This window comes from Protopterus annectens, chromosome 7.part0 (assembly GCF_019279795.1).
Source record: "Protopterus annectens isolate FY-2018-M chromosome 7.part0, PAN1.0, whole genome shotgun sequence".
NCBI classification, from domain to species: Eukaryota; Metazoa; Chordata; order Ceratodontiformes; family Protopteridae; genus Protopterus; species Protopterus annectens.
Genome location: NC_056739.1, coordinates 1,284,118,773 through 1,284,132,809, shown reverse-complemented (window position 1 = coordinate 1,284,132,809; position 14,037 = coordinate 1,284,118,773). Strand labels below are relative to the sequence as shown.

Here is a 14,037-nt window from a genome sequence, read left to right as displayed (position 1 = left end):
GGCACGCCCATTTACGCATGTCTTTCGAACACCATCCAACCGCGGCAAGGACATGCAGACTCCACACAGAAGGCACTCTCTGCACTCTAGCCGAGAATCGAACGGGAGAACCTCTTGCTGTGAGGTAACAATGTTACCGCTGCACCACCGCGGATTGAAGTGTTTGCATAGGTAATTACCAAAAATAGATACTTTATGAGGCAGACCAACTGGTGTAACAAATAGAGGGTCTTTTATGTTTAGAGGCATATTCCTAATATGGCTGTAGTATACTTCTTGAAGTTTTCAACAACAAAAAAAAAATTTGAAGATAGACTTAAAACTGTTTCCTCTCCTTTATACGGCGCAGTAGTGCAGCGCATTGTCGCATCACAGTAAGCGGTTCTCCGGTTCAATTCTCAGCTGGGGTGCCTTCTGTGCAGAGTCTGCATGTCCTCCCTGCGTTTGTGTGGGTTTCCTCCGGGTGCTCCAGTTTCCTCCCACGTTACAAAGACATGCATCTGGAGCCTTTCTCCCCAGGCCTCCGCTGTAAATTATCTTCGTTCCATGTCAGACTTTCCTGGTTAACAAATGTTAAATAAATAAATAAAATAAATACGTTTTTTGAAGGCAACAAAGGATAGCCTGTAAACATTAATGAAGCAGGAAGCCTGTCCATCAGGTACCGTGCCCTCATTTTATCCCACCTTAATAATGAAAGTCCTTTACAAAACAGTCTTATCTTACATCAAAGGGTACAAAAAGTTGAAGTTGACTATAAAAGCACTGTTAAAAGCAGAAAGGTTTCCTTAGTTGAGAGTAGACATTTTACAATAGCCCAGCCACTAGTGAATACTATTTGAGAAAGAAATACTTAAGTCAAAATTCTTCATGCTCCTAGTTTTCAAATATCTATGTAACAGAAAATGTCCATTTCTTTATCACAGCAGTCATATTACAGATATACTGCTTGTAGTCAGAGATGGAAATGTTCGTCATGTAAGGTTTTACAAATGTCCCAGATGGCACAAGTGGGTTGGCCATCACTAAGTGAACCTTAGAGGACTGCAGCTACCCTCACATTTTCTGGGTGGCAACAGATGATCCAGTCTAGAATACTGCTCCAGCCTTAGCATCCTTCAGTTCTGGCAGGTAATGAAATAATCCAATACACCATACAGATGAACTAGTTCAATGGTGAAAATATCAATGCTAAGCTACTAATCAGTCATGCAGTCCTGCAGGATTATAATTTCATATAAATATTCTCAGAAATCCAGGTTTGATTATCTTTAAACAATTCAAACGGCTTGGCAGAATGGAGTATAAATCCCAAAGACCCAAAAGATTTTATTGATTTTCACTCATATTTCAGTAAGGGGTACAGTTCTCCCAGATACCTGTGGAGGCTTTAAGAGGTAAAGAATACCATTTGTAGTATCATTGGGAAGACCGTACTATCTCTTGATGAAAGCCTGACAGAATATGCTGTTCATCTTTTTTTCTTTTTTCTTCTCCCACGCAGCCAACAATCCGCTAGTTCATCCATGTGCCCCTGTCTTAGGTCAGGTCTACCTACCCCTCGTAATCTCTCCTGGACTTGCTCCACCAGGGTTAAGGCCAAACAGCATCATAATGGTTTCCCAGGACCATACATCATTCTTGCTAACATGGGGAGTTGTGATGACGTAGCCTCATTTCCCCCCTCCCGTGTATTCATAGGTTCATAGGTTGGTACTGGGCTATCTGCCCGAAGGCATATATTAGCCCAGCCACATTGTGCGGTATTCACCGCCCCTTTAGTTGTTCCCTAGACCCTTGTACTAGCAGCTAGTACCCTTGGCCCCTATCTAGTAGTGCTGATGGTGTGATCCCCGGTGTGAACTTTCTGTTACCCATCCACTCATCAAGGTTCCTCTTGAAGAGTGATAGTGAGGGGCTCTGTCTTATGTAGATCTGGACCCTGTTCCATAGTAAGGGAAGTCTCTGCGAAGGGAATCTATCCCTCCAGCATGTTCTATTCATTGTTGTGTTGAGGTTTATATCCCTAGAGCGTGTAGCTCGAGTAGATTTGGTTTTGCTAAGATGGAGCATGTTCAACAATTCTGGGTTGGACATAGCTCCGTACGTTAGACAGAGATCTCCAATGAGAAAGCGGTATGAAACAGAGAACAGTCTTAGTTTTTTCAATCGTGCTGCATAGGGCAACTGTTTGAGGCCAGTAATCCTCTTGGTTAGGTACCTTTGTGGTCTCTCCAGCTGCTGGAGATGTCTAGCCAGGTACATTCCAATTGGTGCATTGTACTCAATAATGGGTCTGATGAGGGAAGAGTAGAGGGGCACCATTATATCCTTAGATCTTGGTGCGAACCCTTTCGTGATCAGATGGGTCACATAGAAGGATTTTCTAACCACTTTGGCAACATGGTTATCAAAGGAAAGCTGACTATCTACTTGGGTCCCTAGATACCTTATTTCTTCTTCAGATTTCAGGGGATTACCTCCTATGTTGTAGTTTGCGGGTACTCAGTTTTTTCCAAAGGGGATTACTACGCATTTTTTTGCATTTAGCTTGAGACCATGGCTTTGACACTATGCATCAGTCTCATTTAGGCCCTTCTGGAGGATCTCCATGTCAGCCGGAGACTCTATTATAGCACCCAGTTTGCAGTCGTCCGCAAACTTAGTCAGCCACAGCCCTTCCGTGCTTGCCTGTACTTCTGAGAAGTATATGCCAAACAGGCGGGGCCCCAGGACAGAGCCCTGAGGCACACCACTCGTTACTGGTCTGGATTCGGACACAGATCCCACTACTCTTACTTTATGGGATCTGTCTGAGAGCCAGTTTGCAATCCATCTTGTGACATAAGGGTTTATGCCCAGGCTGGTGAGCTTATCAAGAACACCTGAATGGGGAATGGTGTCAAATGCTTTAGCAAGGTCAAGGTAAGCCGTGTGTACCTCCTTTCCCTTATCTATAGCCTGAGTAACTGTCTCAAAGAAATCCACCATCTTTTGTATTTGAGGGCTATTCCCCCTATGGACTATGCTTTCCCACAGCAAATGCCCAGATGAGCACCTTCTCCCATCCTGGCATCTCAAACACCTGAGCTGCTAGTCAAATCCAGGTTGTGTGGACTGTAGTTAGGGATTTACCCCTCGATGCCATAGTGCTGGCTCCAGAGCATTCAACACTACTCCACATTAGGGAAAAAACTGACAAATTAAAAACATTAAATGACTGTCCATATATAATTCAAATGGTAAAACATTAGGAAAGCAACAAGACATATCAAGTCAGGGTATGGGGATTGCCTGTCCATCTTGGTGAGAGTTACCCAAGATATCTCACAAGGTTTAGTACTATGGCCACTCCTTTTTGGGCTGTTCTTGTAAGATATAAATGTGGAAAATTGACTATGGGTACCAAAATATTCTGATGACTGCAGAGTGGATAGCATAATTATTTAAATGAAAATACACTGTTCTCCTAGTTGGTAAACCAAAAATACAGACCTGGTGCAGAAGTAATGACAAATCTTTAAGTTCAATAAATGTATCAATGAGAGACTTAACAAAAATGATACAACTCAGGACTAAAAACAAATGGCCAAATCGTACAAAAGTACAAAGTGGCACCATTGTTAAAGATGTATGGAAAATTGTAAACAAAAATTTAAATTTCACCAGTGTGTATTTACCAAGTCAGAAAAGCATATTCTGTAGGCCTCCTAATTTTAATGGGCATGACTGGTCAATCGGGTGATATCACTCTATCAGTTTATATCTCACTGATCTGATCTGGTATTGAATACAATGCTGCACTTTGTAGCCCTCAAAAAATAAAAATAAAATTGTATTACCTTGAAAAGTGCAATGATTCCTTACACAAACAAAAATGTATTGGGTTGGACAACTTGAACTAAAAGGCTTCAGGAAATGTCATATTTCTTTCTTACACATTACTAAGAAGTGATGTCTGATCTAGTTCTATTTGGGAGTCTCTGTTTGGAACGTACCACTGAAGGAGCCTACACCAGGTAAGGAAAGGCAACCTAGTACCAAACATAAGTATCAATAATACAAAAAAGAGCAAGACATACATTACACAACACTGTTATAAGCTTCCCCTTACTATCGGAAATTAGTCATTAACTTCATTTAAAAACAGACATGATATATACAGATGTACATATGTATACACTGGAGGATGTAGATGTCTGCTGTGCAGTCACAGAACCTGGTTCAAGGCCTCAGAGAGTACCCCGGCATTGGAAGGCTAGAATGCTTTCCACACCTTCAGACTGCAAAATGAACATGTGAGAACCAATGGAGGCAGTGTTCCTGTCTGGATAAAAATTCACCTCCCAACTAGTTAGACAGGATAACTCTAAGGAGTTACTCCAAGTTCAGATTACTGTGGGTAACACCCCCCCCCCCCCCATTCATGTCATAGCTAGTTACAGAGCCGCCTCCATGGATCATGATGCACACAAGGCCTACTTGACCAAACTGGAGTCCATCCAAATACTGCCAAACACTCTGGTCATAGGGGATTTCAATTATCCCACCATCAACTGGGAAACCTACTCTAACCCTAACTCACTAGCACAAAAGTTCCTTGACTTTGTTAACTCAAATGGCCTGGAAAAATTTGTTCAAACTCCAAGAAGAGGAACAAACATACTAGATATGGTCCTCACTAACATGACAAATAGATGTACCACCACAACTGTCGGACCCTCATTAGTTAAATTGGACCACAAATTAGTCGTCTTTGAACTGGCACTAACACCAGAACTCACAAAGGTGAAGTTAGACTAAAAAACTTCATCAAGGCAAACTACTCCACCTAGGAAGGACCAGGACCATTGACGAGGGGGAAATCTGTGCACACAGCATACCTCGACTTGTCCAAGGCCTTCAACACAATCCCACACTCAAGCATTGCTGATAAGCTTAGCAAACTAAATGTAAACCCCTTTGTTTGTAAGATGGGTTGCAACTGCCTCATAAACTGGTCAAACACTATCAAAGTGGGTGACTCCACATCAACCAGCAGACCTGTCACCAACGGATGCTACAAGGCTCAGTGCTAGGCCCCCTACTGTTCGGTATATACTTCTCAGAACTTCATGTCAAAACTAAGGGGCTGCGGCTGACCAAGTTTGTGGATGACTGTAAACTGGGGGCAATCATCGTATTCCCAAATGATGTCAGTATACTTCAGGAAGGTCTTACACAGACTAACGACTAGTGTCTTAGTCATGGTCTCAAACTAAATGCCAAGAAATGCATCATCATTCCCTTCAGTAAAAACAATGTGCCTTCACAGGGGTCTATATTATCTTGCCGAAAGCTGTTTATAGCGAATACGGCAACACTGAACTATAAACAACAAAATCCCACTAACGCGAACGTTCAGGTCACTGATTTTTTTCCTAGGGAAAAAAAATCTGTGTACCAACCAAACATAACAGACCACCTAAATCATTACAAAGTGGGGAGCTGTGCCCCCCCACACCCCCTAACTAAATATACCAACTCTGAGATTTCACTACAGTGGGGTAAAGGGCAATTTCACAGTGACGACCAAGTGATTTTTTTTCCCTAGGAAAAAAAAAATTGGTGACCTGGCCATTCATGTTAGTGGGATTTCACGGTTTATAGTTCAATGTTGCCGTATTCGCTGTAAACAGCTTTTGGCAAGTTAATATAGACCCCTTCACACTATCAAATTAACAACAATATCCTACGTACCTACAAAGAGGTAAGGGATCTGGGATCACAAGTAGACTGCGACCTTAACTTTCACTACCATGTGTCTACTGTAGTAAGGACGGCCTTCTATGTAGCAAACCTGATTAGCAAAGGCATCGCCTATAGAGCAAAGGAGGTCGTAACCCCTCTATACTTTTCACTAATCAGGCCCATAATTGAGTATAATGCCCCTTTTGGCATGTAACGCACAAAGCACCTGCTGCAAATGGAGAGACCTCAAAGGTTTCTAACAAAAAAGATCAAAGGACTCCAGCATGTGCCTTACACAGACCGACTAAAGTCCCTGTCACTATACTCAGTATCGTATAGACTTCTTAGAGGAGACCTATGCCTGGCTTACAGAGCAATTTCTGACCCAAACCTAATGAATTTGCTGCACATCCGTAAATCAAATGGGAAAATGTGACTAGAGCTACCCATTCTAGGGACCTAAATATGGTCTGTGACTTGAATTGGACATGCTGGAGGGACAGCTTTGTCTCCCAGCGACTGCCGCGTGTTTGGAATAGGCTGCCAATTCATGTGAAGCAGAGCACCTTTAGAATATCTAACCATCAACAACTCGAATGAACAGACCAACTATCAAAGATGACATCCGGACTGGCAGCAAAGAAGTCCTGAGGATGACACATCCTGACGTCACTTTTATGCCATATGCCTTGAGCGGGGAGCATACTTGTGACAACCTAAAGGCTTTGGTATACTGGCCAGATGTCCGGCCACCCTTGACAGGGGTTCCCTCATGTTAAGAATACTGCACCAGTGAAATGGAAGGACAGCAATAGCTCATATATCTTTACTGCTCTAAATACTGTTACTTTGCTCATTGAGTGTTTGTACATAGAATCTGTTTTCATTCTGCATAAGTCTAAATGCAGAAAAATATAATGGCATCACAGTAATTCTCAAAAAAACTACATAGAAAATTCCTGAGTGTAATTCCCAGATTTCATTTTTAAGAACCATAAATCAGTGTCCCTGAAAACAATACAAATACATTTTTTCAACTTTTCCAGATAAGCGACACAGTAAGGTACTTACTGAACAATAGCCTGTCCTCTTGTTAGGCCTGTGAGGTTTTTATAACATTCAATCACTCGTTCCTCACTGAAATTCCAAACAAAAGACTGCACATTAAAATAAAGTAACAAGTTTTAACTGTAAAATAAATAAACACGTTTTCAAGTTGAATACAATGTTTACATGTTGTTTTTTCAAATGTTTTAATAATCTACGTATTTGATTCAGGCAGCTAAAAATATAACATATTAATTTAAGTGTTCCTGTTGAAATTCTGTATTCTGCAAATGTCACCCTCAGTACTGCTAGATGAAATGTACGAAAATGAAATACAAATGCTGGAGGACCTGTAGTATTTGCCCTTCTCCATTATACAGCTGTCTGATACTTAATGTACATGTAAGCACTAAGGACACAAGGGGTGCAGGGAACGTTACAATATAATGGCAGTACAGCAAGTTTTCAGATTCACTGCAATTTTTTTTTTGACATTCACACTTTATTCTTCATTGTTGTAGAACTCACAGTTACAGGTTTTGCACTTTCAATAGGAATTCACTTATCTTATTTTACCAAGCTTATATTCAATGAGAGGCCCATCAGATAGCAATGTAGACCAGTTTTCAATATTCACAATCCTGGCAATGAGATTCCCATGGACCACTGTACCATTGCAGTACTGAAATAACTGGTACTTTTTTCTCGGGGGGCATACCCTCCTACACCATTCAAAATGGGAGCTCTATTCCCACAGCTCTGATCACTGCTATTGCTTTTATGGACACATCACCTTGCAGTAAAGGACAAAAGTATAGCCCATGTTCTTCAACGACGGTGCAAGCTTGCAGGAAACATATTTAGAGAATGGGAGTGTGGGAGCTGTGCCCCCACAACAGGGGTGCAGAGGGTGCAGCTCCCTTCAAAAATACCTCGTATGCTTAATTACCCTTCAACAGTAAAATGGACTACAGGACCCTTATCGGCAAAAGTCTGCACATCAGAAAAAGACCAGCAGTAGCGTCAAACACTGACATTCTTACACTGCTTATAACACCGCAATAAAATGTGAAAGAACACACATGTTCATGAAGAGGACAGCATATGGGTTCAAAACTGATGACACAACAAGTGAGATGCAGCTTGTCTGTTATACAATCAGCGTTCTCCCCACAGCTGTGTTAGGTGCTGTAGATAATGAGGTGTGGAGTTTAGCCCACATCAAGTACTTTGGGTACTAGCCATACCCAGCTCTGCAGGTACTTTATAAAGAAATGCAGCACTAATGGGGAGTGGGGCTCTCTAACAGACCTTGTGAACAAGGCTAGTACGTCCCTTGTCTGATCACCATCCACTTGAGAGAGGCAGAAACTACAGCTCTTACTTGCCAGAATTTACATTTGTTTATGGATTGTAACTTTGAAAACAACAAAGTTTTTGTTAGCCATTTTAATTATTAAAACTACATAAACACATTTTTGAAAACTGATTTTATAACTGTCCGAGTGAATAAGTGAATAGTGATTACTAAGAACAGAATCAGGCAAATAAAAAATATAATAACATGGTATCAGTTAAAAACAGCTAATTATCTGCTACTAAGTAAAACGAAAAGAAAGACACACACACACACACACACACACACACACACACACACACACACACACACACACACACACACACACACACACACACACAAAACAGCAACAAAAAGCAAAAGAAAGAAATGAAGAAAATAATAGTTCAGAAAACGTAATGGTTAATTAAATGCAAGCTGTGAGTTTTGACCTGGAACTTGGAAAAATCACAGATTCAGACAGAAAGAGATGAAGACCAAGTGATGTGTATAATGTGAGTTTAAGAAAATAACTCCTGATTGAGGTAAAATCAGCATCGAGAAAAAATGTTTTCATAAATGACTTGTTTGAACTTCAGTTAGAGAAACAATCTTCACAAGTTGTTTACTTTTTAGAACAGCTTTCACCTACAGCTGTCTGGTGATGTGAAAAAGGTTATAGCCCAAAGCACTGCACTTTAACCAATGAATTTCAGTTACATTCCCGTGTTTGCAAAGTGAAAGACATCTATCTGTACGATGTTACTGATATGGCCTTGTAATTACAGAGAAAGTGATTTCATGCAATAACTGCAAAACCACTGTTTGCCTAAAAAAAAAAAAAAAAAAACACAACAATTCATACATCTAGGATAAGGGGGTGCACGGTACACAGCATTTCATACATCTAGTTTGTAGATTAAGGGGAGGTGCACACACAGTACTTCATACTTCTAGGTTAAGGGGGTGCACAACACTCAACATTTTGTACATCTGTGTTACGGGGAGTGCACAGCCCACAACATTTCATATATCTAGGTTAATAGGGTGCACAGCACACAGCATTTTATACATCTAGGTTAAGGGGGTGCACATCCAACAACATTTCATACATCTAGGATAAGGGAGTGCACAGTACACCACATTTCATAAATCTAGGTTGTAGGTTAAGGGGAGGTGCACACACAGTAGTTCATACATCTAGGTTAAAGGGGTGCATAGCACATGGCATTTTGCACATCTTGGTTAAGGGGAGTGCACAGCCCACAATGTGTCATATATCTAGGTTAAGGGGGTAAACAGTACACAGCATTTCATACATCAAGACTGTAGGTTAAAGCCAGGTGCACAGTACACAGTACTTCATACATTTACATTAAGGGGGTGCATAGCACACAGCATTTTATATATCTAGGTCAAAGAGGTGCACATCCCACATTTCATACATCTAGGTTAATGGGGTACACAGTATGACAATAGGAGGTACTGTCAGCACAGCTAGCTGGAATTTTGTAAATAATTACATGCGATTTGTGAATATCAAACTGATTTATGCAAGATGCTGGTGTTACAAATGTATTAGAACTGTATCAAACTCATTTGTACAGACATTTGTGTTGAAAAGATATTTGTAAAGTGCTTGTGTTCGAAATGTATCCACAGTGTGCCCTAATGGAGAGAACAGAAATGCACATGCACTATTTTAACTGTTTAAATGTATATGTTTTAACAGAGGAAACTGGAAATCAGGAGGTTAACCTCAGTCCAGCAACTTTAAAATGTATCTGAAATTAAATCACTTTATAGGCTATGCCATAAAGATGCTATCTCACAGGTTTCAATGCAGTCAGAGACACAAAGTTTGTACTAGGAAGCTTTCTGTATTGTCCTTGAGGTGAATTAATTACTACTCTGGAAGTATGGAGGTATGCAATTATTTTATGACTTCCAGCACCTGCCGCAGATCTGAGCAAAAGCCCTTGTGTGTGTGTGTGTGTGTGTGTGTGTGTGTGTGTGTGTGTGTGTGTGTGTGTGTGTGTGTGTGTGTGTGTTTACAGGTAGGTGCTAAATCCTGCCAGCTTCCAGCAATATGAGTTTGCATGGGCACTAGAAGTTAGATGACCAGAAGTGATGTCATTCTGCAAGCTATCCCAGAAGTAATATTTTAGATATTATTTTGAGAAGTCTCTTAATGAGACTGAGTATTCTGTATTCTATCTTGGGCCTGACAACAACAAGGACCAATCACCATATCATCTTCCTTGCACCATTAAGTAAGTAGGGAGCAGTGATCTTCTTAGATTCAGTCAGGAATATAGTGAAGCTTAGTTTAGATATTGTTTTTCTTTATTTGTCAAAGCCTATTCTTCAATGTTATTTTAAATATTTCCTGTGATTTGAACTCTGATGTAGCTGTGAATATATACTTAGTATTTTCTTGTTTTTTTTTTTATTTATTATTAAATATATTTAAACCTTTCATTGTGGCTGATCTTTGTAGAGATATTAAGTTTTGAGAGTATTTGCATATTTACTTGGTGACATTGTATGGGCCACTCCTAATTGCCTTGCTCTTGATTAAACTATAATTTGTATTAATATTACACAGTAGAATTTGACACCATTTGTTTAGGGCCTTAAAGTAGCCGGCGAGGGGTTCTGGTGGCAGTGATAACTACTTTATAGTCTGGGCAAAAGGGGGCACAGCTAGTAAACCTGTGCCAGCCTTTCTCAGGTGTGTGTGTGTGTGTGTGTGTGTGTGTGTGTGTGTGTGTGTGTGTGTGTGTAAATCAAATCTCAAAGAGTATGTGTGTCAGCTACTTGGGCAGGAACATGAGGCACTGGTTGGACAGAGAGAGTGTTGGAGGACTTGGCTTGGAACCCTGGCTAAGAACTCAACTCTATAGCTGTGCCAGTGGGGAGTCTTGTTGGGGACCCGGAGAAAGAGGGAGAAACCAGCCCCGGACTGACTGTGGTCTCTATGTGCTCTTAATGAAAATTGCACTTGATGCAGAGAACTGCATCTGGAAGTACTGTGTGTGTATACCTGTTATCCTCCCAGTGAATGTCCCCCACAGGTGTCAGTGGTGAGGATTGAGACTCTTTGATTACTGGCCTAGAGGTGGGGCTCCATATATTGGTTGGCAGTGGTGGGATATCCACATCATACACACCATACAGCATTTTATACATCTAGGTTAAGGGGGTGCACACCCCACAACATTTCATGCATCTAAGTTAAGGGACTGTACAGTACACAGCATATCATATATTTATGTTGTAGGTTAAGAGGGGTGCACAGTACACAGGAATTCATACATTTAGGTTAAGGGGGATGAGCAGTACACAGAATTTTGTACATCTAGGTTAAGGGGAATACACAGCTCACAACATTTCAAGTATCTAGGTTAAGGGGAGAACACAGCACACATACTTTTGTATATCTAGATTAAAGGGGACTGCACAGCATCCAGTTCCTTTTACAACTGAAACAGGGAACCATTCTTTAACAAAATAAGAAGGCATACTTCACCACAAATCTTTTCTAAATTCACTCCTTCCAAACACTGCATGCATGATTGAAGCTACAGAGCTGAACTCAAGTGGGACTGGGAGGAGCACAAAAATACTCAGTTTTAGCTTCCTTTCAGACATCATCAAATGCAATAAGTACTCAGCAATAAATGAAAATGCTGGTCAGCTTCTTGGTGCAGGGAGCCAGCCTCAGGCACCTGTGTTTGGTTATCAAGTCCCGATACTGACGTGTATGTTCAGGAGATTAGAATAACAGGTAAATGTCAGATTACCAAACCTTGAAGGAAGAGGCTGAGAGAGAGATGATTTGCTCCACTGAGTTACTGCCACTTGGCAAAGGCCACGTGGCATAGCAGCAAAACAAAGGGGTGATGACAGGCACTACAGTCTGCTAAAAAGTACGATAGCACTGTAGCTAGTGTGTGTGTGTGTGTGTGTGTGTGTGTAGCTATGTGCATCTACACATGCACACATGTACACCCTGGTGGTCCCAGCACTGGCTAAGTGCATACTTACAGTATACAATATGCACCAACAAGGATAACTACCCTCAAGCTGCTGCGACTCATCTTTGCTATTTCAGTTGGAAGATTGGTAGGATGAGAGAACAAAACTGTCACTATGTCACTGGAGCCAATTGGGAGAAGTAGTTAATGACTGTGGGGGAGGGACAGAAAAACATAATACAAAAAAAACAAATAAAGAAAACAAGAAAGACATCAAACACAGTATTAACACAGAAAATGACAAAAAGAAAGTGGTGCTTAATTTTCTCCCACCTCATTGCTCTGCTGGAGATGTTTATTTTACGGTATGGTGTGTGTGTGTGTGTGTGTGTGTGTGTGTGTGTGTGTGTGTGTGTGTGTGTGTAAAACGGAAGAAGGCAAACAAGCTGATGCAAGATGCACAATGCCCTGCAAAATAATCCTGACACAGAAGGATCCTCACCTGAAGTGCTACACTCCAAGTATCTACCATAAACCCATTCCCAAAACAAGTACCAGACAAAAGACATCTGTGTTAGAAAATATCTATTCACTGAACTTCAGAGATTGAGAAAATATCCATTCCCTGAACCCCAGAGAATGAGACAGAGATTTCAGTGACTGCTTGGTGGCACAAACTGATACAGTTAAACAACCAGTAAGATAAACTTGCTTTAGCCACTGTTTTCCCTTTTTGACATAAAAGGAGAATGGCTGATCCACTTTCCTGACATTTTTAACCCTCATGAGATGGAACTGAAGTTCCCAATGTACCCCTTGTGTAAGAAGCAACTGCTCACACCTATGTAAACCCACAGAAAACAGAGTGAAAGTTGAAAAGAATGGTTCAAGGAAACCTTAGAGAAAATGAGGACTAGTTCTCAGGGAGATCAGGTTCATATAAAATACTAGATAAGGCTCGTTTCATAGAAGGTCTACTAGGAAACAAACGTAAGGACCACATAAATAAAAACTGAAAAGGAGAAGGCAAAAGTATCTGCATCAAAAAAGTTATATCCCCAAAAAAATAATGAATTTTGAATGGGGGATCTTGGGCAGAAAACTCTTCTCAGGAACTGTTTAGTTAACAAGTGCTATCCCAAATATAAATCTACTTAGTCTTGCTCCCTAGGCTGAAACAAACACTTTCAAAACAAATTAAGTTAGAAAAAGAACTAACAAGCATCGGAAGTACAGCAAACAGGCTTACAATCAAGAAAAGAAAAATTCAGACCATTTTTCCTAAGCATTAAGAGAAAACTGCTGTCATTTGATGTTGCTCATTCCCCTGAGTAAAAGCTTCCATTAAGATCCCTAGTACTTCCCAACATTAAAGAGGAAAGTATAGCTGTATGAAGTATTAAGCATAACTGCAGATTTTCAAATACCAGGATGACTGCTGGTGGGTACCATAATTCATATTTCTTTTGTACTGCCAGCAACACCCCACCCCTAATGACCAGAAGTCAAATCAGTTGAGTCAGTCCCTCCTTTGGTCTGAGATGTGACCCTACGCAACCTGAGCATGCTCAAACTACATTAATCAATCTCTGCCAGTGTTTTTTTTACAGCTAATGAAAAACACAGGTTGTGGCAATATGAGGTATTGCCAGCTATACCAGAAGAATTAGGGCTGTGGCTGTGTAACATATGCCAGCATAGCTAGCTGGAGTTAAGTAAATAATTATATGTCATTTGTATATCAAACTGATTTGTACAGATGCTTGTGTTGAAAAATTTATTTGCAAAGCTGCTTGTGTTAAAAATGTACCAACAGCGTGTCTTGCTGGAGAGCAAAGAAATATACTTGTATGTCAGACTGTACTATTGTAACTGATTAAATGTATATACTGTAACAGAGGATACTGCAAGAGAAGAGGTTAAGCTCAGCCCCAGCTAACTTTT

General features: G+C 40.7%; 1 protein-coding gene across 2 annotated transcripts in view; it reads right to left on the bottom strand.

Annotated features, from left to right (window-relative positions):
• FRMD4B (FERM domain containing 4B) overlaps positions 1-14,037 on the bottom strand; it is a 2,055,076-nt gene that overhangs the window by 566,098 nt on the left and 1,474,941 nt on the right. For both annotated transcript variants that reach the window (XM_044077901.1, XM_044077900.1), the window contains exon 9: positions 6,802-6,867. In XM_044077901.1, the coding sequence (XP_043933836.1) occupies positions 6,802-6,867 (66 nt within the window). The remainder of the gene's footprint in view (positions 1-6,801; positions 6,868-14,037) is intronic.